The sequence below is a fragment of the Buteo buteo genome, chromosome 8 (assembly GCF_964188355.1).
Source record: "Buteo buteo chromosome 8, bButBut1.hap1.1, whole genome shotgun sequence".
Lineage (NCBI taxonomy): Eukaryota > Metazoa > Chordata > Aves > Accipitriformes > Accipitridae > Buteo > Buteo buteo.
This window is the reverse complement of record NC_134178.1, coordinates 21,747,234-21,771,653: the sequence shown is the minus strand read 5'-3', so window position 1 is coordinate 21,771,653 and position 24,420 is coordinate 21,747,234. Positions and strand designations below refer to the sequence as shown.

The 24,420-nt window shown below is 33.5% G+C and overlaps 1 protein-coding gene across 1 annotated transcript in view; it reads left to right on the top strand.

The window, feature by feature from the left end:
• The window catches only part of NCAM2 (neural cell adhesion molecule 2), a 324,932-nt gene that overhangs the window by 221,837 nt on the left and 78,675 nt on the right, over nt 1-24,420 (top strand). The window contains exons 9-11 of the mRNA XM_075033906.1: nt 4,184-4,334; nt 18,689-18,876; nt 20,455-20,551. Coding sequence (XP_074890007.1) covers nt 4,184-4,334; nt 18,689-18,876; nt 20,455-20,551 — 436 coding nt within the window. The remainder of the gene's footprint in view (nt 1-4,183; nt 4,335-18,688; nt 18,877-20,454; nt 20,552-24,420) is intronic.

Here is a 24,420-nt window from a genome sequence, read left to right as displayed (position 1 = left end):
ATTTGAAAGGAAAAAAAGAATATTCCAATTTAGTAGGTGTCCATTATTATTTCAGGCAGACATGATTGTTACTGACATTTTTAATTTATAGAGATTATATCTGTATTTTGATTTGTCACCAGTGGCAGCTCCAATGTTTTTTTTCCTGGTGGAGATTTCTACTGAGGACTACTGGGGCAGGTGCAGTGTACATTGTGTTCCCATGTGTGCTGTCTCTTCCTCTTTCTGTTTTGTTGTGTTACAGTGCCAGATGTGGTGCTAATGTGTGCTCACCATACTTAATGCAGAAAGGAAATAAGCCTCAGAAAGATTTTACCAAGGGTTATAAAGTTCTGGTGGGTGCAGACCCCAATGTTAGTGCTGCCCCTGTTTGACGTTGTGTATTTGCTGTTCAAAGTTAAAAAAGAAGACTGATGTTATGGATCAGTATAAATGCAGACTTCTGCTTTGTTGGTATATTCTAGTTTTGCTAATGCCCTTTAGAAGAACAGGGAAATATAACTAACATGGCTTCAATTTTTGCTTCAGGCTAACACTGCCTATTCAATTTTTGTCCCAGCTTCTTCATTGCTCTTTGCTGTAGTCAGCTTCTGTGTCTCTGCTGCATTCCTAAAGTTTGTTCCTAGCTGTGCTTCAGCATGACTGCACTGTTATTGTGCTTTTTGTGTCATCACAATATGTCCTTGATTTATTTACCCAGATCTCTGTTAACTGACTTATACCATAGAATGATGTAATACAGCCACACTAGTATTTTTGAAGTCCTTGTGAAAATTCACCATACTATCTTGCATTTTTCATCTGCATGTGTTAATCTCCAGCATATTCTGGCAATCCTCTCTAGACATAGGCAACTGCTTAAAAAAATATTTATTTATTTATTTATTTATTTATTTATGGAATTTTCTTGGTCTGTATTTGCACTCTTGTTTTATGTATTTCTGTGTTCAGGAATGTCAGCCAAACAGTATATTTTTAATCAGGTATTGCACCCTGTTTGCAGAAAAATTAATGGAATTGTACACTAACCCATCTGCAGAATAGGACCAGATACAGGACTTCTTAAACTGTTCATGAAGAAGCCACAGTGTAATACGCATTCTGAGAAATGCAGCAGAAAACATCTTATTATATATTATGTTATTTTATAATCAATTTCAAAGAGACTATTGTAATAATTTTTAGACAATTTTGAAAGAGTAGAAATTAACTTTAGTAAATACATATTTTTATGATAATTTGGGCCAAATCTTCTTGCCTACAATTGTTACAGTTTTTATTTCTTTTTGTGGACTTTGCTTAACCTAATAGATCCCTCTCAAGATGCTTCTTACCGTATATTTGATGATGAGAATAGATGATGTGGTTATGCAAAAATCTCGTATCATTCAGAGTATTTATTAAGTTGGGTTTTGCCCTTACTATAAATCTAAATATATTACATCAACCATATCTGATCAAATTTTTTTTTTCTCATACATGAGAACATGGGAAAGCTATTTTGGTTGCAGACCAAATTTTTTTCCAGCAGTATTAGAAAAAAAATACAGAAACTAAAAACAAGATTGAGAAGTTATTGTAAAAGTTATTTCATTTTAAGGATCTTTGTGCTTATTTTCATTACCTTATTTTTCAAAAAAACCCCCATCAATTAGCACTTATATCTGTGCTTTGTAATGTATGGAATTAATTATATTGAAATATATAGTGAATTATACAGTGAATTATAGTATTTGAGATTAGTATTGAACTGATAATTTTTTTCTTTGTTATCAAGTACAAAATAGCACTGCAAATTTTATACTTCTGTAAAAATACCTTTAGTGATTTTAGTGAGGATTACAAATAATTTAACTCTTTTTACATGAATCCTGTTGACCATACTGCACAGAAGGTACAATTAGTACATATTTGTTTTTCAGGGAGTGAAGCATTGCCATTTGGAATATATATTTTTAGTGCCAATTTAATTCTTTTTTTCATATGTGCTTCTAATAACCTATTAGCTTCTAATAACCTATTACTGGAAACAGAAAATTGAGCTAGCTGAATAATCTCTGATCTAATTCAGAAAATGTTGGTGAAAGAACTTCAGTGAATGTGTTGTTACAGCTATAGATCAATATAATTATACAGACACTTCGTATTGTGCAAGGAGGAGGTACTAAGAAAGAATTTGGCTCCTCATTGTAGGTTTGTAATATACAATAAGGAAGGGCGAAGAAAGTGTTTTTCTCAAAATACCTGTTCTCTACTACTACTCTCTATTGTATAGAGCTACCTGAGTGCTTTAGGAGGGCAGCTTTTAATGAATCACTAATACAGTGTTTAGTACTGTATCTGTGATTCATAGTCACAGGTTGTTTCAGCATATGTCTTCTCACATTTTTAAATGTGACTTCTTGGGAAAATATTTGTAATCAAGGTAAAATAATAAATAAATCTGCTGAAGTGTATGTACATTTTAGGTAGGAATAATGTAGATTTACCATTTCATGACAGACATGATGTTTTAAAAAAAGGAGCAAATAATCCATAGGTAAATAATACTGTTATTAATTATGTCATAGAAAGTAGTTTGTATATTAGAAATTAGAAAACTATTTAATGTTTTACTTCAAGAACTTCAATTTAATTACCCCAAGAATTCCCTCCAAAACCTGTGACATTCAGTACTGTAGCATGTTTATTAGTAACTTCATAACTTCTCTCTTTCCTTTTTTAAAGGTAAATGAAAATAGAAGTTTCAGCATTAGAATTACATAAGAGATAACTAAGTGGTTTTAGTTACTAATTTTTACCAATCCCCAGAGGATTTTAGGTTTGTTCTTACATTAGAATTCCGTAACTTTAATTTATGTACCTATGCTGTGAGGTTTTCACAGGAAAAAAAATTCAGTGTTCTTGGATTCTGATGTGGGATCAGAATACTTTCCTTTCCATAGAAATTATGGTATACAGAATGCTTTATTTAACTGCTTTATGTCAAATATTTTAAGATATAAATTGCGTGCATTTTTCCTGTATTCAGTGAAGAAACAATTGTACAGAGTTAAAAGCTCAGTCACTTAAATATCAGCTGCCACTTCGTGAGTATTTAGTGTAAAAAGCAGTAAATTTGAGTGTATGTATTTATAGGATTGAACATTGAAGTATGTTTCAAGTTTAAATGTGATACAATGAAATACTTACTTGTTTTCCCTCCCTTTTCCACTTTCCTCAGTAATGAAGGTAGGTAAATATCAAGAGTTTTTATCAGCTTTTTTTTCCCTCAGATGAAAGAAGTGAAACAAAGAAGTAAAGCAAGTTTCCCAAAGCTACAAAACAAGTAAAGAGCAGAACCAGATTAAAAATAACTTCTTTTTCCTCAGGTATACTGCTCCATGAAGTTTGAAGTGTCAAGTGTCAAGAAAAGGATTTTTTTAAAAATTGCTTTATTTAGTTTTCCCTAATGTTTTTATACTCTTGAAATTCAAATAGTTTTGGGGGAGGGGATGGGGAGGTGTTATGGATAAGGATTTTTGTAAAGTTGCAAAATACAGAATTTATGTTCTAGAAGATGAGAAGCCAGCATTTATTTTTTCTCCCTTGCCCTTTTCCATGCAATGATGTGGAAATGAAATCCAGAAATTCCAGTTACATTTATGGATCCTATTTTTTAAAAAATTGTGAGCTTCTGACAAGAAAATGTGTATAATGAAAATAAATCTATAATTGGATTTGTGTTTTGATCATTGTTTGAGGGGTTATTTCTATTCAGTTTCACAGTTACATTTTTAAGGACAAGAGAGATAATGCTAACTCTAATCTAAGATACTATGATTTTACATGTATGCATTTTCATTAACTACAGCATCATAATAAATTGAGTGAGATCATAAACAGGTTTTGAGTATGCAGTTCACTATTCCAGTCATAAGTGGGTACATTTTGTGGTTTACCTTGACAGTGTTCCTTTAAGCATGTACTTATTTCCTTGATTATAATGCCTAGAAACAGAACATATTTTCTATTTTTTTTATTTATTTGAAAAATTTAGAAATTGTTTAGCTGTCAGTAATAACTTCACCATAGGTGAAGAGATGCTTTCAGTCATACTTATCAATGGTGTTTAATATATAAAGCATACATAAATATACATATATATAAAAAACCTTTCTTTTTCCTGAATCAATGTAAACAGAGCCCAGATGGCCGTATAGAAGTCAAAGGGCAGCATGGAAAATCGTCACTGCATATTAAAGATGTGAAGTTGTCAGATTCAGGGAGATATGACTGTGAAGCTGCAAGTAGAATTGGTGGGCACCAAAAGAGCATGTACCTTGATATTGAATGTAAGTTCTAATATTTTGTTTTCTCTCTTAAGTTTGTTTTAAAAGAAAAAAAGTACATTCTTAATGGAAGGTCAGTTTTTCCTGGTAATTGATGTTTAAACTTGCATAATTTAAGAAAACATGTCCTTCTGTAGTTAGTGATACTGAATTCTGTGGAGGAATCTTGTCTTTTCTGAAGTTGACAAGACCCTTGTTGGTGATTTAAGCAGGACAGGATTTCATCTGAAATCATATGCCAGTGGCATTACCCACTAACTTAAGGCTAAGCTTAATAACTTCAAATTTTCTGGCTAGTGAAGACTGCTGTGTGCGAAAAGTATTCAGTGGGATAAGGTAAGAACTGATTTGAGCAACAGCTCAGTCTTGATCTTAACCTTCTAAGATTCTACAAGGTCTTCTGTTTTTTTCCTATTTCTCTAATTTACTAATCCCCAACAACTCTCTAGCCCCTGTTGTAGTCCCTCCTGGAGTTCAAAAGTTCGTGACAATCTCTTTTACAGATTGTCTTTATTCAAAGCTCTTGAATTTTATCCAGGAGAAGAGGAGATTATTTTTGCTTAAAGAGTCTGATCCTTTAGAAGCCCATCAGAGGATATAAATTTGAAATATACAAAAATTCATCGGAAGATTGTCTCTTCAAACTGTTCTTCAAATTCATGAAGCAAAGGTCTTAAAAAAATAAAAAAACCCCCAAGAAAATCCTTCTTTTATATTTCATCATTGTTCTATTTTGCTAGAGATTTTCTAGATACATTTGTTCTACGTTGCCAATATAGCTTGAGTAAGCCTGTTTCAGATTGAGACTCTGAACAGCAAAAGTCTTTCCAGTAGGAAGATAGAAGTTGGAATGTGGCACAGAAAGATAAGTAACAGTTGCAGAGTGTTGAGTGATTTCCTGAGGAGTTCTGAAAGTGACTTCAGTATACAGTTGCATATTCCATCTTTTTGGCAGGCAAGCAATGCATTATGACATAGGAAATAAATCTGAAAGAAAAATAAGAAATGGTCAAAGTTGTAATTGGATGTTAGGAATGGAGAGATTTGCCAACCCAGAAGACCTAAGAAACAAATACAGTATTTATTAATAGTTTTAATATAGCTACTCTTTAATATGAAGGGATTTGAAATGTTGCAAAATATTATTATACATTTGGGAACATATTAATTTACTATATTTGTTGCTTTAATGAGTGCACTGGTGCACTGATAATTATTTATTTTATATGTATGAATATAAATGAAAAAAAAATTACTAGAGAAAAATGCAAGTTCGGTGAACTTCCTGTGAAATTTCTGTAAAATCATGCCCTACTCTACACAGTGATATGAAATATATTGTTTGATTAAGGCTAGCCATTGTGCTTTAAAATGAAATATTAATAACTTTTGTATTCAGAAGACAGAGATAGGATGCACCATATTTTATGAAACATGGGCAACTGAAATTTAAGAATTTATTAACAGCACAGAATTCATACTAAAGGGCATAACAAGATCTCTGGATTGATACAATATGTTATTATAGTCCAAGACACCTTTCAGAGTGAAAGTTCTAGAACAGATGCTAAGAATTTAAAAGTAACATTCTCACTATGGTATGGCAGACTTAATTTTGAATATGTGTGGGAACAATCAAATATAGTGTGTGAGAAAATGGAATAGCATATTGGTTTAAGTCTGAATTTATGCCTTGGTAGACACACTTTTTGATACAACATGAAACTTTCTACAGTTCAGAAATCATCTGAGAGAACACAAGTTTTAAAAGAACATAGAAATATTATTCTATCATCAGAGATATCAAACATTGTAATGACTATTTTTAATGTATAACACAAAATTTTTGTTTGGTGTAGCATAAAATTATAACATTTCTAAAACTGGAGTTTTCAGTTTTAAATATTTTAACTGATAATGAGATTTAAAACAAATATTGGTTTTTTTCCAGTACAGGTGTTCTTTGAATAACAGGAATACAACTTTCTCCATATCCTTTATGTGTCAGGTATTTTTATAATGCAAAGCAAATATTTTGGGGGTGATACAATATAAGTATGTCTCCATTCATATTCTGATTAACAAGTCAAATAAGTTTTTTCCTTGCCTTGGAAATAACTTTGCACTGGTATATGAACTGCAAGCATAGCTTATTTGTCTTGCCCAGGAAAGAAAACACTTGTGTAATGGTAAAGACTTCTGTTCTGTAAAACAGTGCCCCCAGGAGGAAGTGTCTTATTTCGAGCCTCATCTGCCACCAGTCTAGTCTCTGTCATAAACTTCTGTAATGAAACAGTCTCTTCAAATGATCTATCAGTACCTCATTACCACCATTTCCATACAATGCTGTGTTGCCGTTAGGTGCTAAGAGTCCTTTTTTCAACTGCAAATACGTTCTTTTATGAAGCAAGTGTCATCCTTCATTCCAGTTACTTCACTTTGTAAGCTGCAGGCTAGAGACTTTCAGCAAAAGGTACAGGTTCAAAAATTAAAGAACAAATTTGTATTCTTGTAGCAAAATGGGAAAACTGGCGGAAGTGTTATGAGATTCTGTGAACTCAGTATTGAATAAATGATTTGACTCTCCTTGTATTATTTTCCAAGTCATATTTTTTCACGATGTTAATTATAATTTCAAATGTTGCTATCAGGTTTTTTACATATTTTTGACAAATATTCATTTACCAAATTGTATAAAACCCTTAAATTTTTTTTTAATACTCATTTCAATTATTTTGATTTTTTTTCACTTCAAAACCAGTTTTGGGAAGAATTTTTTCAGGTATGGCTGGCTCTTTGCATAATCACTAGTGAGCCATTTTAGTAGAATTTTTATTATTTTTAATAATATTCTAGTATAAACCTCAATAACTATTTTTAAATTAAAATATAAATAAATAAGCAAGACTTAATTGTTTATATTGTTCCATAGTTCCTAGATAGGACTAATAAATGCACCTATGTCATTCTGTAAGTTAATAACAAAACTACAGCAGTTTTCTTTATATGTTTTAATGCATTTGACAGTTTGTATAGTCAGAAGAGGAGCATGCTCCCATCACATGCTTAAACATCAGTGCAATTAAACAGGCCTAATGGAGACACAGAGTGCGCTGGTGTCCCTGTCTCATCCTTTTACTTACTGACCCCTATCAGAGACTTTGACAGTAGGATTGCACAGAGGTTCTGTACTTTATCCTTGTTCTCTGTTGGGGTTGCTCTTGACGATAAGAGCAGTTCTTCGGGACAAGAAGAGATTATCAGGTTTGATAACAATTGAGCACAGTTAACCCTGCCTTTTATCTGAAGTAAATGCTAGGCAGACATGAATTGTAGGGAACCTAGAGGCATTTATAAGGATTTCCTCCTACAAAGTAATTTTTGTGTTTAGTTATATTTAGTTTTCCTTATATTAAGTATGAAAAATAAACCAAAATGACATGAAAAGAAAAATACCATTATAAATATTATTTACTAATGGATTTCATTAACTGCAAAATTTGATTATACATATGAAGCCTAGTGTGTATTGGTTAATAATAATAATAATAGAAATAACTGATTGAAAAGCTCCTGTGTGGTGGCATATATGTTGTATATTAGGTATTGGGTATTAAGATGTGTCTATAGTGATTATCTATATATTTATCATAGAGAAATAGCCATTTCTTTTTTTAATAAAAACTGTGATAGAAATAGGTGAAAAATAGATAAGCAGGAGATACTCTAAGACGAGGTTTTCAGAAGGGCTTGAGGAAGTTAAATGTATAAATCCTAGTGAATTACAACTCAATTTGTACATATAATCCTATCAGGTGCTTTTCAAAGTTAAGTTTTCCTATGCAGATGTTTACATTTCTGTATGGTATTTTTTGTCTTTTTAGCTGAGACATAATTACTCTGAAAAATATGTGCTAGGGCTATAAAGGAATCTTAAAAAGCATAATACAGACCTTACTAAAAGAAGAAAAATTCTGATGAGAAAACACATTATTTCTTGGGTTCCACAAATTATTCACTGCAATGACAGCATTAGAGAATGAAAAATCATAATCTTGACATGTTCGATATGCTGGATCATCTTCCTTCGTAGTACTGTTAGTTAGGACGCACTGATGGCATTACTAGGTTGGAAAGGATTTAAACAAGCCAGTAATGATCAGCAGTCTATGATCTTTAAAAGTGGCTCTCTACTTGCCCTTACAGTTTTCTGTTCATTCTGTTCAAACTGTCATTAACACAGTCAGAAGTATTCACAGCATTTAATTGCGTACCCCTAGGTTCACACATTGTGCAAGATGCTGGTCTTTCTGATTGCTCTCTATCACCAAGCAGAAATTCCTTTGGAGAATAGTCCCGTTACTGGAGAAAGTGTATTAAGCCATGTTCTTTCGAAAAGTCTCTGTTTTTTCCATATACTACCCAGGGAGCATCCTAACTTACAGTCTTTTGTAGCTGCAATTACCAGTTTTCACATCACTCTATTACAGTTAAAATTCCCCAATTTCAATATTAATACTGGAGTTGTTAGATACACTGGATGGTCCAAAAATGCCTACTTCCTCACTGTACACAAAGACTCAAGTTTTGTGATGTAATCAACTATAACAAACATAATACCTTCAGTAATATGGTACATTTTTGTATGAGATCAGCCATGTGAGTGGTTGACAAATATGATTTCTTAGAAAGTAATTTCTAAAAAAAAACCCCATTTAAATCATTTTAAGTGTCTTCCAAAAATGATAAGTTTTTCTTACTACTAGTTTTCCTCCAAACCTGAATTTTGTAGTTATATTCCACATTAGTTAAATACCAACATTCAGTACTACCAAAAAAAATTGTGCAACATGTTCAATATAGTCTTTACTTGTAAAGAAACCTGTGCAGTTTTTATTATACGGCTGTATTGCTTATCAAAACATTCTTTTTTCCTTTTTTTTTTCCCCACCACAATTTGAAATCAACCCCATTACTATTACAATATTGAACTTTGTTTCCCAAGTCGATTAGTCTTTTGGCTTTTCACTTTCTTTTACGTAAGCTGTATTGCACTGCGGTTAATGCAGATTCTTTGGATTAATGCTATTTCATTTTATAACTTTGCGAAAACATACAGCATTACTTAAAAGCAGGTTGAACAAATTGAGCTACAAATTCTATTTACCTTCAAGCAAGCAGGGCTTTGAATTGGTGAAAATAATACTACTGTGTGCAGGATGTCACAAATGTTGTGACAAATGTCACATGTTTCTGCTACCTACTGCTATCATAAATTATAATAAATGCAGACAGTTCATACTTTGGATTTGGTTTCTGTTAAAAGAAGTAAGTGTAGCAACATCCCATCACTACTCACAGAATCACAGAATGGTTAATATTGGAAGGGACCACCTCTTGTCCTGTCACTGGACGCCACTGAAAAGAGCCTGGCTTCATCTTCTTTATATCCTCCCTTCAGCTATTCATCATGAGGGCCAAGCCCTATCTTGTTATCACAGCCAGAAAACAAAACTGATAAAAGCAATCATATGGCCTAACAAAGACACAAATGACAGGAAAAGCAATCAAGAGAAACAAAATGTTGAAATATTCTGGAAAATTTTGCATCTTTGCTATTAAAATACTATTGGCTTTAGTTACATATCTTCCTGTCAAATTTATAGCTTAGGATGAGAAATCAAAGATGGAAAGTGTCAATCTTTACCATCATGAAATACATGTCAAATTGATGTGACTTTGGAGCTCATGAATGTCACTTGTAAGATTTAAAATTTTTGTTCTTTGACTACCTTGTGCAGTTGCATAGAAGCAAATTTGGTATACCATTGCAGTGGCTTAAAGGGGATAAGAATGTTGAATCTGAGCAAAAGATGAGGTTTATCACGTAAAGTCACTTTGCAGAAACTATTTCACCAAAACTCTCTGTACTGAAGCAGAGATGAATGCATCTGTTGTCTTTTTCTGATGTTGCAACAGTAAGTGTGGCAAAGTGGCTAAAATTGTACTTTATTCACCTGTGGAGTAAATCTACCTATTCCTTAGCCCAAAAGGGTATAAAAATATTTTAGAACAGGAATTCCATCTTAAAAACTTTTGTCCTATATGTCTTAATGACTTGTTAAAATGTGATTTTCATGTTAGGAATTTCTCTACATTTTTACCTAATAGAGCTCTCTACTGCATGGTTTTTTTGACCTTGCAATGAGCTTGATGTCATTTTAAGTAGATTTTTAATAACATGTTGGCTATTTTTCTTTTAATAGAAGAACACAATTTTGAATGAATAAAATATTTTAGGTTTTATTCTGTTTCTCTTCTAATAATATACTCATTCTATTATTAGGTATATATGCCTCAGCATCTTTTCAGATTACTGACATAATTTTTCACATAAACAACTGTGAAAAGTAAAGGTAAAAAAAAAAAAGCAAGAAAGAATTTTCTGATGCTTCCTTGAAGATGGTTCTACTTCATGAGTCAGTCTTACAGACTAAACATGTTAAATGTTTACATTGATAATTAATGCATAAATTTTAAACTGGTTTTCATACGTCCAAAATTCAACAGTTTTACAAGTCATTTCATACTATGTTAAGTGTAATTTATATTTTGCAATGATGACCTGTGAATGAAAAAAAGGCAACATGGCCTTTGTCCTTCCCTATACCTCCAAGATAGATCCAGCAGAGCAGAAGCAACGCATCTGAGAATTATGAAGAAAATAATCAGGTGGTATGATAAGTATGATGTTGAAACTTTGAAACTTGAACAAAATGAAATACCTTAAATTGACACTTGTAACCTCAACATTTTTTTTCTCAGTTAACTTCCCTTAACTGCAAAATACTTGCCATTAATTGAAGTTGGTATCTTTAAATAGTCTTCAGTTATGTTGGAGCATCCTGAAGCTGCTAGGTCAGCACATGCTTGAAAGAGAGACCTCCAGTATTGTTTACAGTAAACCTGAGACATGTAGCTTTGGTTGCAGCATCTGAGGCCAGGTCCCACTGCACCACAAAGCCTGCCTCTGAGCTGCTGTTGTCAGATGCACTGGAAGCAGCACAAGGCTAATGTAAAGAGGAAAATACTGCATGAGTTTGAGCACACTGTACTGGAGGTCTGAGGGATATAAAGTATAGGTTCAGGGGGACCACATGTTTTAAATGGATTTGGATATGCAAGGTATTTTCAGCAGTGCCCTTCCTTAAAGACTCTTAGAGAATTTTTGTTGTTGTTTTCTGGACAGCATTGTGCGTAAAAATTAACTAAGGAAATAATGAGGATGAGAGTCCTTGCTCCATACAGGAACAACAATTATGATTTGGGAATATAGGAGACAGATAGATAGATTAGGAGGCATATTGTGGAGGTGAGAATGACAGGTAGGAAAATACAGAAGGTAAAGATATGAAGCTGGATTTTGTTCTGAAAATGTGACAAGTAGGACAGGAAGAGAAATGGGGGTTAGAATCCTGGTTTGAGAAAGGCATTGTAGTTTCTCATTTTTGGCTATAAGAAAATTATGTAATCTAATATATGATATCAGAAGTCTAGCCATCCTAAATTACTCCAGTAATTCTGTCCTGGAACACATATAACAATTGAAATTTTGACACAAATTGGTGCCATCCAAAAATAATGTGTCAGTAATTGGCAATACCTGATCATTTTATTACTAAAATAAAAATTGCTGCTGTTGTGAGAGATCTGTAGGGGGAGTCTTCCTGTTCTAGTTCTGATGGTCAGTGTTCTTGGTGATTTACTGACTTAAAAATGACTGATAGATACATGCGGACAGTTTCTTTTAAATATCACTATTGATATACTTAGCTTATTTTACCTAGCTATGATTTCTTTATAATTTCTTCTCCTATTTTAGACAGGTTTAGATCATTTTAGACAGTTTTATAAGTTCACAGCAGTTATTTCTATGAAACTAAAATTTCTTGGGTTTTTTGTTTGTTTTGTTTTGTGGGTTTTGTTGGGTGGGTTTTTTTGTGTGTTTTTTTGTGTTTTTTTGGTTGTTTTTTTTTTACGTGATCAACCAAATACAATTCCTTAATGTCAAGTGGAACTAAAAGAAAAATAGATACATTGAATTTCTGTGAATCTGGCAGCACCAAGCACCAGGACTATGCATGTATTCATTGCTCATCATTTTTTACGGTTGAAGGTGCCATTATCAACAACATACTTTGCATCTAGAAGAAAGAGACCTTATCTTCATGATAACTAAGTTTAGTCTATGTTTATGGAAATGAAGAAATTAGTGTGGTGTTTGGATATTAAAAATAATATCATAGTCAAGGCTATCAGGGAATAGTACTGCTTGCCAGTAAGAGGAGGCTCTTACTCTTGCATAAACTGTCTAATTTGTAGATAGTCTATGATACTATCGAATAATAATGTTTTAATGTAATGCATTTTGAGAGGAACCAAGAGAATGGGGAGGGGGAAAGGAAACATTACTAAGAGTGGCGTTTCCTGTCACTTGCTGTAAAAGAAACATGTGCCTCTGCAAAAATGATGAGCTTGATTCTGAAAAAAACCCTCTGGTTTTAGCTAATAATCATGGTAATTTAAAACCTAGTATATGATAAATTTCATTTGCTTTTCTATTTGGAAACTTCACATGCAGATCTTGCACATTTTTCTTTGCAGCCACATGATCATGATAGTAGCAGTAAAATTGTAAAAGTTGGTAACCCTGAAGCTTTGTAGTTCCTATCTTCCTTTCAAGGACGGTTATATATTAAAATCTAATCACCTGGCCTCATTTGTTAAGTCTTTCTAATATTATTTCTTGTTACAAGGAATATGTGGCAATTATTGTACCTGTCTGGGAGGTTGTTCTACTTTATCAAAAAGGAAAAGCTATTCATTCCAAAATATTGACTATTGCGAAACAGGTATGAAGGAGAAAATACAAGAGAAAGATAAATGGCTGTTAACCAAATTGTGGCAGAGTTACAAAAAATTAAGGTACTTTTTAGAGGAGTGGTGGCAAAGAAATTACTGGATTTGCTAGAGGATGTGGTTTATTAAAGTCCTTGAAGATGGGAAACCAATGTCAGTATTAACCATCTAAGAGGGAGGCTTCCAGTAATATACTACACAAAATGTTCCAGTGTCATAAACCTGACAATATGTCATGTATTTTCATTTGTATGATCCAGGAAAACAAATTATTTGAGGAACAAATGTCCAAAAGTTTGAAAACCTTAAATTAAGAAGTGCAAATCTGATTCTGTAACACATCCTGAATGAGATCATTTGCCGTATCCAATTTTGTGTATAATGCTGAACATACTCCAGATCTGGATTTTTGAAGTCATTTATTGAATTACCTTCTGGATGAGATAGATGATGTATTAGCCTGTTCTTGAAATCAATGTTCTCAGATATTATACCTAAAAAGGATATCTAAATGCTAGAGACAGTTTTCAGGTCAGAGTTTGCTTCTCTTACTTAGTTGTCTTATGCAGGTTATCCAGAACCACTTCTCCTAATTGGAATGCTGACCTGTCAATTTCTTTCTTGTTTGGGAAAATGAACAGCTTGAGTTTAACTTATGTTAGTGACATAATATTAACTACTCTAAAATGCCATTCTAAAGTTATAATTGCTTATAGAATCCTACTCTCATAGAATAGTTTTGTTTAATTTTATACCTTTGTGATATAGTCTTTGTTCCTTTGAGGCATCTTTTTCATTTGGATTGCCTCATCTGTCCAAAATAATGCTCCATCTTTCACCATTCAAGCTTATAACACTACTTATGAACTTTATCGTATCCTGGGATGCATAAAGAGAAGCATCACCAGCAGGTTGAGGAAGGTAACAAAGCTGGTGAGGGGCCTGGAGGACAAGTCTTATCAGGAGCAGCTGAGGGAACTGAGGTCATTTAGTCTGGAGAAAAGGAGGCTGAGGGGAGATCTTATTGCTCTCTACAACTACCTGAAAGGAGGTTGTAGCGAGGTGGGTGTTGGTCTCTTTTCCCAGGTAACAAGCAATAGGACGAGAGGAAATGGCCTCAGATAGTGCCAGGGGAGGTTTAGATTGGATATTAGGAAAAATTTCTTTACTGAAGGGATTGTCAGGCATTGGAACAGGCTGCCCAGGAAAGTGGTGGTGTCACCATCCCTGGAAGTATTCAAAAAGTGTGTAGACAAGGCACTTGAAGACATGGTTTAGCGGGCATAGTTGATGGTTGGACTCGATGATCTTAAAGGTCTTTTCCAATCAAAATGATTCTATGATTCTAGGTGATTCTGCCCCTCTGCTCAGCTTTTGTGAGCTGTGTCCAGCTCTGGGGTCCCCAGCACAAGAAAGACATGGACCTGTTAGAATAGGTCCAGAGAAGGGCCACAAAAATGATCAGGGGGTCGAACACCTGTCCTAAGAAGAAAGGCTGAGACAGTTGGGATTCTTCAGCCTGGAGAAGAGAAGGCCCCAGGGAGACTTTATTGCAGCCTTTCAATATGTCAAGGAGGCTTATAAGATGGAGAGAGACTTTTTACCACGGCCTGTAGTGATAGGGCAAGGGGCAATGTTTTTAAACTAAAAGAAGGTCATTTCTGATTAGATATAAGGAAGAAGTTCTTCACTGTGAGGGTGGTGAGGCACTGTGATGTGTTGCCCAGACAGGTTGCAGATGCCCTATCCCTGGAAGTGTTCAAGGCCAGGTTGAATGGGCTTTGAGCAACTTGGTCTGGTGGAAAGTGTCCCTGCCTTTGGCAGGGGGGATGGAACTAAATGATCTTTAAGGTCCCTTCCAACGCAAACCATTCTATGATTCTATGATTTATTGTGTGCCTATACTGGCTAATATGAACAGTAGTGTTTGTACTTATTCTGCAGTTTGGTTGTTTTCTTTTTTCAGTAGAGCGCCATAAGATTCAGATGTAATAAATATTATCAGGGTTGCCTTTTTTAAAATGAAGTGTATTCAAGCTCCTAGTTCTGTATTTAGCTACTTAGAAATCCAGTATGTTGTCTTAACTGGTAGTACTTTACGTACAAAAGCTTAAAAAGAACAGTTCATTTACACTTTGAATTGATCTTTTTGTGAGGTGATAATTAATACTGAGTTACACAGAAGCTAAGCAGAGCATATTTTTATTTTTGAATGGTTTTAACTTTCTCACAAAGCGTTGAAGCTTTTTTCTTTTTATACAGTACATATATTGTATTTAAGTATCCTTAACGTATGTTAACATATGAGAAGGTCCACCTTCTCATTTTGACTTGGTTATACTTCATTTCCACTTGATAGAATTTCTTGATAAATGTTCTGTTTATTAACTTAATTTATTTCTTAGTTATTCTAGAAAACTGGAGGGATCAGATTTTGTAGACATATAAAATAGTCAACCTTATGTTTTCAAAGCCTTGGCTCTAGGGTTTGCTATTTTTTGATGTTTTATTTCATATTAAACATATTGTGTGTTTTGGTTTGATAAATACTAATTCTGTAACCATTTAAGCATAATATAATACAGTTAGTGATGAATAGCATACAAGAAAAAAAACCCAAAATATCTTTATAAACTGGTTATTCCCTTCCAACTCATTTTTTTCATTTTCTAAGAAATGTAAAATATCTTTTATTTGTACTGTAAAAAATGATTTCCAGAGTTATTTTTTTTGTGTGAAACATCACTCCAGGTTTCTTAATCTATTCCTGACTAGGAATCAAAAATCATCTGTCTGTCTTAAGACAGTTTTTCTGAATCAAGCCATTAGCACAGTCCTCTTCCTTTTGCTATATTGGAACTTTCAGCTGCTGGGGAAATGGCTGCAAAGCCTTTTTACCCAGACTTTCTGAGAGGGGAAATGTGAAGCTCTTTTTGTTTAGGAATGCTTTACATTTGGGAGTTGTTGATTTTGGGATATATATTTATTTGATGGACTTTTAGTCCCATTTCTGTTTTATGATGTTATAGCTGTCTGTTAGTATCTGTAGTCATGTATAGATGGCAGTCCATAACTCACCTATTCTTTTAAATTATAAATAATCAGATACTATAGGCATCCAAATCTAGCTTTAGAAGAAACAGCAGTCTGAACTGAAAGTGCCTTTTCTCCTAAATGCTTGTACCTGCAATAGAAAAGTGTATGCTACTTCTTCATTTGTAAGACTTTTTAAATAGGATATGAGTTTGCCACATGTGTATTTAAATCAACAGAGAGCATCAAACCACATGATGTTACCTAGGGAGGAAAGTTAGTCAGGTTTAGACAGGACATCTTTCCATCTTCCACGTTCATTAATGTTCATTAATGCAGTGAACTTATTCTGAGAAATTGTGCATTGGAAGAGAGTGCTTATCTAAAATTTGTTGTGAAGTAACCACATTTTGTGCCTCATGAACACTCTGATGAGATTTCTGACCCATATTTTGAACACATTAGGTGCAAAGACTGTCTGCCGGGCAGAAGTCAGTTTGTGCCGTCTTCCTTCAAGTGGCTCCCGCCACTAACTTCATTTCCAGAGGAGAAGCCAAGGCTCTGACTCTTGATATTCTGAGATTCTTGACCATACTTAACCATAAACCAGGCATATGCAGTTTGCTTTTTTCTTCATAGAGGTCCACTAGTGTAAGGTGTCCCATCCTGAAGACTCTTTGATAGTCCATTCTTTGCATTAAGATGTTTAGATGATGAAATATGTTTTTTTAAAGGTCTGTGAAAATCAAGAAGCAATAGAATTACTTATTAAAAGATTTGGAAAAGAAAGATGAGCTCCTGTATCTGGTAAATAAATTCATAGGAAGACATACTTTGCATATTTAGATGAAATCACTTGCTTTCCTACAAAAATAAGGGCTGAATAGTTATTTAAAAAAATGCTGCTGGCATTGAGCAATGTAGCAGCCTTGATCTGTGCTTTAAAACTTCTATTGATAACAGTTCTTTTTTGTCAAAGCCTATATGCATGTATGCAGCAGCAGCATAGTGTCACCAAAAGGTTATGCTTTTTGACAAAAGCGAACACAGAAAGAAGTTGAAAATGTGTACTTCAGAAACAATGAAGTAGTTTTAAACCGTTCCTGAAGCTAAATCTTACTACTTAGTTAGATGTGCTCAGTTCTGGTCTCTGATAGACCTATTAGCAATTTTCTAGCCTAAAGTTAAGCTGTTCGTGAGAAGACTAGAATAGAATTTCCAGAGACACATCTAGAAACATTTAGGAGCTATTTATCAAAAAAAACCCAAACATAAATATATTTTAAATATGAAAAAGAGATACCATGACACTAGCTGTAATTGATAATTCTCTTTTGGAATTAAAGTGCTAGAGAGTTTCCTTGACTTTCAGTAATATAAAGAATATTTTCTTGATACTCTTAAAATACAACAAGAGTGGGATTAAAAAAAAATAATTATTTACAAATAAATATTTGATAGACAAAAAATATGGTTTACCCAAGACATAAGTAGAAGAGCAGGGAAGGAGCTACTGCCTCTCATTTTCTTGCAATCATTAAACTGTTCCTGCTATCCAGAGAAATAGTGAGTAGAATAGAAAATTCTTGTTACTACTGGCATTGTGATCTGGAAATCATAGATAGTTCACAAACCAGCAGTTTCCTCTGTGTCAGACTCACTGTTTGGCTATATGTTTAATGTAGCCATTTATAGGCAGGTTTGTAAGGAAGATGCACCATCTTTTTGCTTGTCTGTAGCTTGATGATTTCATAAGGAACTGGTATAAAGTTTATCCTAAATAGTGTCTTGATAAACACAGTATTTTTTCTGAAGTAGGTAGAATAACATTACAACATTTTAGGTATTCTTTTATTATTCTTTTCTTCTAGGTTTATTCACACAACTAAATAGCTCTCTCTAGAAAGATTTCATAAAGTATAAGATAGTTCCAGTGAGAAATGGATGAAGCTCTTACACATCTATGAAAATTTGGACACTGAATGTAATTTCTCCATAGCAAAAGAAGACACTATAAAATCAGCAAATGAACAGGTTATATATATAAATTTTATAGGTCACCCCCCTTTTTCATACAAGGATCTGGCTGAAGAGTTTCTTATCTTCAGGAAGGAATGTTCTTTGTCATTTCTGAGATAATGGTGCCTGATGTTGCCTAATGCTAAATACAATTAGCAGGTATTCTATTCCTGAGAATTTCAGCTGAAACAGTTTCAGGAGAGGAGAAAACTACCAAAATAAAAGCTCAAGAAACTGAAGGCTGAATACTGATATTTTCATCTTCTGTTATAAATTGATACAGCAATCAATTGAAATTTCTATGTGAACATGAATGCTTGGATAGCAGTATATGGCTTGTTTTACTAAAACAGTTAATATATTTGTGTGTTACTTCCTTTCTCCAGATGCTCCGATGTTTGTGTCAAATCAAACCATGTATTACTCTTGGGAAGGCAATCCCATCAATATAAGCTGTGAAGTGTTAGCAAATCCATCTGCCTCAGTTCAGTGGAGAAGAGGAAAATTAGTTTTACCGGTAAAAAATACAACACATCTGAAGACCTACAGTACAGGGAGAAAGCTGATTCTAGAGGTAAGGCTTAAAATAGAAAACAATGTGGTGACATTAATTTCTTCCTCAGCTTGGTACCATTGCAAGTACTATAGAATGCATTTAAGGATAAGACTTACAATTTCATAACTAAAGCTCTTTTAAAAAAACCCAACTATTTATGAACTGATTTCTCTCCAGATTTCTTGTGAGCAGTGGGAACATAAACCTTATTTGTATGACTTGTGCTCAGTTTTTCATCTGCAGTGAACAAAAATGTAACTTGTGTTTCTTGCAAGTAAATAAATAAATATAAAACTAACCCATCAGGTTAATACTAAAAATGAAAGTGACTACCTGGTAGGTGCTTGGTATATACAAAAAGATTTGTGCAGTTTCAGTCAAGAACAAAGCAGAAGGGTAAAGTGATAATAAACTGCAATTGACTTTGATAACAACTGTGTCCTCACGGAGGCATTGGTAAAATAAGAACTGAACTTCCTTCTGTTATCTAAAAGGTACACGCGAGAACAAAACCTGAGAAAGGCAGAGGACAAAGAATGGACCTTAATTATGCGTTTACTTTATTAACTTGACTAAACAGTGAACGACTCAGCAATAGTGTATAGCAAATCATGGTCCTTAATTAATCATTTCACAACAAAGTGTAAGCAGTGTCTCCAGCCCTGGTCTCACCTGTTACAGGGATGACATACTGTCTTCCTCCACACGTGTGAATAATTTAATTTTCTCCATTTCTATCTAGTACCAGGCTTATGTCTGAGCATAAGCTTCTCAGTTGCCATAGGAAAAAAGGTTGAGAAGCTATAGAGCTAATCACAGTGGGGGACCTACTTCAGATCCCAAAAAAGAGGTGTACAGTCCACTGAAAAAAACTATGTTTTTTTTTCTTAAAGTCCAAACAAGTAGCTTCATTTCTTGTAGTAGAAGATATATATTTAAAGAGACTTACTCTTGTTTGGAGGTCATATTTAGGGTTTTTTTAAGTAAAGCTTAACAACTCAAAATATGCTTTATAGTCTGTGGTTCTCTAAGTGCTCTTCCATTCTACTGTCACCCAAACAGTGGGTCAAGCAACCTGAATTCCAACAAGACATTAGCTCCCTGTGGTATCTATTATCTGTTCTGTCTTAAATCCTTATTCACCTGAATTTACAGTTGAGTTACACCCCTTACATTGTATTTCCCCCCCGAATGTCTGGTGTATTGCAAATCCTGAAACAAGAAAAAGTAAAATATTATTTTTGCATCATCTATAGGAATCAGCATTTTTCAGACCTTTCATTGCTTATTTCAGTCAAAATAACAGTTTGTGCAAACAACATTGGTGAAAAAAATGTGGACTTTATTAGATTTTTTCTTGTTTAAGAGTGAAATTGTAAACATAAATTATTTTCCATTATTTCATTTCCTCATTTGAATTTGAGAAGGGGAAGACAAAAAAAGGGTGTATTTAGATCTGTATTTGGAGAACATACTGGATAGGCTGAATTAAGAATGCATTTGCATATTGGTTAAGGAGAATGTATTTGCATTTCTGATTTTTTTAAAGAACATCATTGATTAGAAACTAATATTTACAAACTATTCATTTTAAAGATTGCTCCCACATCTGACAGTGATTTTGGACGGTATAATTGTACAGCCACAAACAGAATAGGAACGAGATATCAGGAGTATACACTTGGTCAAGCTGGTAAGTTAAAAAGTTGTTTCCTTTTTGTTAAATATATTTTCTATTATAATCAAAATTAAGTTCAGACACACTTTTCTCTGTTTATTTTACTCCAATGGAATGTTTGCAATTGATTTTAATTCTCTGAAAGTTGAGTTGCAATATAAAGTAAAATAAACCAGTTCCCTCAGAATATGAATCTTTGGATTTAATTTTAAGGCTTTCTGAAATTTGAAAAAATGAAATTAGTCTAACTTCTTTTACTTTGCCCTTACTACATCCTACATTTATAACAGTGTGTTTTCATTATTTCAGTGGACAGACATATGATTTGCAGGTGGTAAAAATAAGAAAGAATTAGGAAAGTCTTTCTTTCCTTTTTTCTCCCTGGTATTTTCTTGATAAGCCAAGGATGACAAAAGGCTGAAATACTTCAGCAAAGAATTTCTATCTTCATTTGCACTTTTAGTTATTTAAAAACAGAATTTTACCCAGAGAGCTGGATGGAGTTAATTTAAGCTCTGAGGTGTTCTACAACCAATTGTTACAGAACTTCTGAATATTTTTAGGTCTGTCTATTGTTGTTTAGGCAAATACAAAAATATGACTGTATGTTTGTTCTTTGGCAGAAATAACTATTAACTGAGAGTAAATAAGAGTTTCTTAGGATTTCTTTCAATCACGTTTTCTTGTGGAATGGGCTAACGCTTGTTCAGCAAGCTTTGAGGTCTCTCAACATTTGGATCTACATACTTAGATGATGCAAATTGTTCAAGCTTTAATGACGTCTATGGAGTTATAAAGCAATTTACAGTACCAAAGGTACAGCCATACTGAAAGCTATACAAGCCTTGCAATGCATTGTTATGGACTATTTTCATCATGTAACTTTCAGGTCATACCATACTCCCAGGCTGGCTGATACATATTGAAAGGGACAGGTAGAAATAAGGTCTTGTATAATTTTTTTTTTTTTTTTTTTTTAAAGTAGGACTTGTCTATTTTTTATGATCTTGAATGTTTCAGCTGTAACTTTTGGTTATTTTTTTTTGTTTTTTTTTTTAATAAGCAAATAAACTCTTTGAAGCCTTATTAGAAGGGCTTTTGGAGGTGCATTGCTGAAATGTGCACATCCAGTCATAGGGAGGCTCTCTTACCTGGCCTGGTGTTTTAATTTGTATAGTTTTGCTCAATAGTGTAATTAGTTTCTTTTGGTGTCTCAGGAGTTATAAAAACCAGCTGTTTATTAAAAAATTTCTCAGAAGTTGTACACAGCATTGAAAGTTTTTCCCATTACCTCTGAAGGATAGATTACTAGCACACACTTTTACTGTGAATACTATACTAATTTTTTTGTCTTTGAACAGTTGTCAAAAGAGATGCGCTTCCTAAAATAGGCAAATGTGGGGTTTTATTGAGAAACCAACAGATTTCTATGTGACACAATTTTACATCATCCAGAAGATCCATTCCTCTTCATTTTACAACTTTTTGGGGGTATTAGCTGTGTTGCCAATCTGATCTTCCTTTGATAACTACATGCTATCATTCTTTACAATACATTCTTTACTTTCCACCTTACAAAACTCACCTCTTTTTGAGGATTCACACAATCTAATTCACACCTAAAATAATTTTATTTTTTGTGAAAAGAAATTCCAGACAAGAACAGTTTGTGGAATCTTCAGTCATGTTCATGACCATTTACCTGGTTGATCCCATTTATTTCAATGGAATTGAACAACTGAGTTTCTGTAATAGGGCTAAAATTATGAGTGTAGCAGCTCATCAGTGCTACCTGTGGCATTAAATATGAAAAAAGAATGCTCCCTGTGATGTTCAAAATTGAAGTAGTAATAAAAAAGCTCTAAACTTTAAGGAGGAACACAATTAATTTCTATACCAATTATTCTGTCTCTAATTAAGAAATCTCAAAACTTGCAGGAAGTTAGCATTGATCTTAATAGCTTTGAATAACTGTATCTATTATGTGTATATTACTTTTGCCATCATTTAATTAAGGAAGTAGATATAGCCCTCTAAAAAGCTCAGGACTTGACTTTCTAAATATTCATGACTGGCATAGGATTTGCAGAGTTACATTGAATTCATCAAACAAAAGGACTGCATGTAACCCTCTGATTTTAGTCAGTTACATCTATTTCTCTTCAGTAGCATTCTTTCTCTTTGGGGCAACACGTGCATCTGTTGATTCAACAGCAGCACTGGTTCTGCCTGGCCTGCTGGGCTAGGTGCTACACTTGTCTCTGGAGTATCATCTCTAAGATTTGTTACATGTGAGGATTCACTGGAAGGGAAAAGCAGTAGAAGTATAATGTGAAAGCTGCTAGAATAATTTCTCAATTTCTCTCAAAAACAGACTTGCCACTAGAATTCTTTCTTAAAGCCATGAACATAAATGATAAGAAAGGGAAGGAAAAATCCCACTTGAATCCTTCTGGTGTCTTACCTCTCAGGACAGGAAAAGATGAGAAAATAGAACAATTATGCCAATGAAAACAGAGGAACTCAGGTTGTGATTATTGCTGTGCACTGTTTTTTCATAAAGATGAATACACATATGAGTACAATTAAATAATTTTAATACAAAGTAATTCTAATTATTAATTGAAAAAGAACATGGTATTTTGATTATACATTGTATTTCAGCAAATTCTCACGAGAGCCCCTAGAAATGCAAGTGTGAGCAAATAACTCCATACAAGCTATAATCCTGTTTTGGTATTTTAATATGACTATATCACAGATATTACTGATGCCAGTTTTTTCAAACAGTTTACTATTTTCTATTTTTGCAACAGTTTGCGTAACATTTTTCAGTCAATTCTTCAGAAATATTGATGAACACTTAAAAAACTTAAGTATTGGAGATATAAACATAAAAAGGTAAATCAGGGTATATTTAGTGAATATGTAATAAATAAAGAATTATGGGAAGTTATTAGTAAAGCATGAGCTATATATGGACATTCTCCATAATGATATGAAATGGAGTAAATAGAACAAACTCAAATTTTGTAGTAATAATAATGAACAGGTATCCTTAACATAAGCCATTTGTAGTGTAGTATTTACATGTGCCTGGAAACACAGGGTTTGGGGGGTGTCAGGGCTCCATTATGCTAGGCACTACTTGCAGTAGTGTAATGCATAATATTCAGTATCCTGAAGGATTGATAATTTTAGCATTTTCATTTAAATAGACTTTTTTTGGGGAAAAAAACCAGCAAATAACAAGTGTAGTTCACTGTTAAAAGTTTTGCACTTAAACTAGCATCAGCTGGAAATGAAAAACAACCAGGGAAATGGAGGATAAAACTATCATAATAATTACAGGTATAAAATTTCAAATGGAGCTTTCTTCCGAGTTTTACCATCTCTGTTGCTTTACTTTGGTAGATAAGGAATCCCTAATGATTGATACTTTCCATATTAAAGCCTATTAATTTTTTTCATGCATTTCAATACAGCCTGGATTTCTTTCTGGCTTTGTAAATACTAATGCTGGGGTGTAGCATACTTTCACAATGGCTCTGTCAGGCAAAAATAAATACTATTTCTGGCTGGGAGACAGTATTAAGCAAACGCTGCTGCTAGGGTAAATTTTACAAATAATCATCATTTTACTGAATAATTTTCTCTTAAAATTCTGCAGAAATGACTTGTTGCTTCATGTTTTGTTCCATCTTTCTGCCTTGCTGGTTTTCAGCAGAATCAAACTACCTTTTTTTTTAATTTTACAGCTAGTTAAAACATGATCATACTGTCACAATGCCATTATCTTTATTTCTGTTGCCCTTCTTAAGAAATTAGACTTACTGATGATAGAAAAAGATTTCTTTCAGAATTTAGATGCAATTTGCAACCAT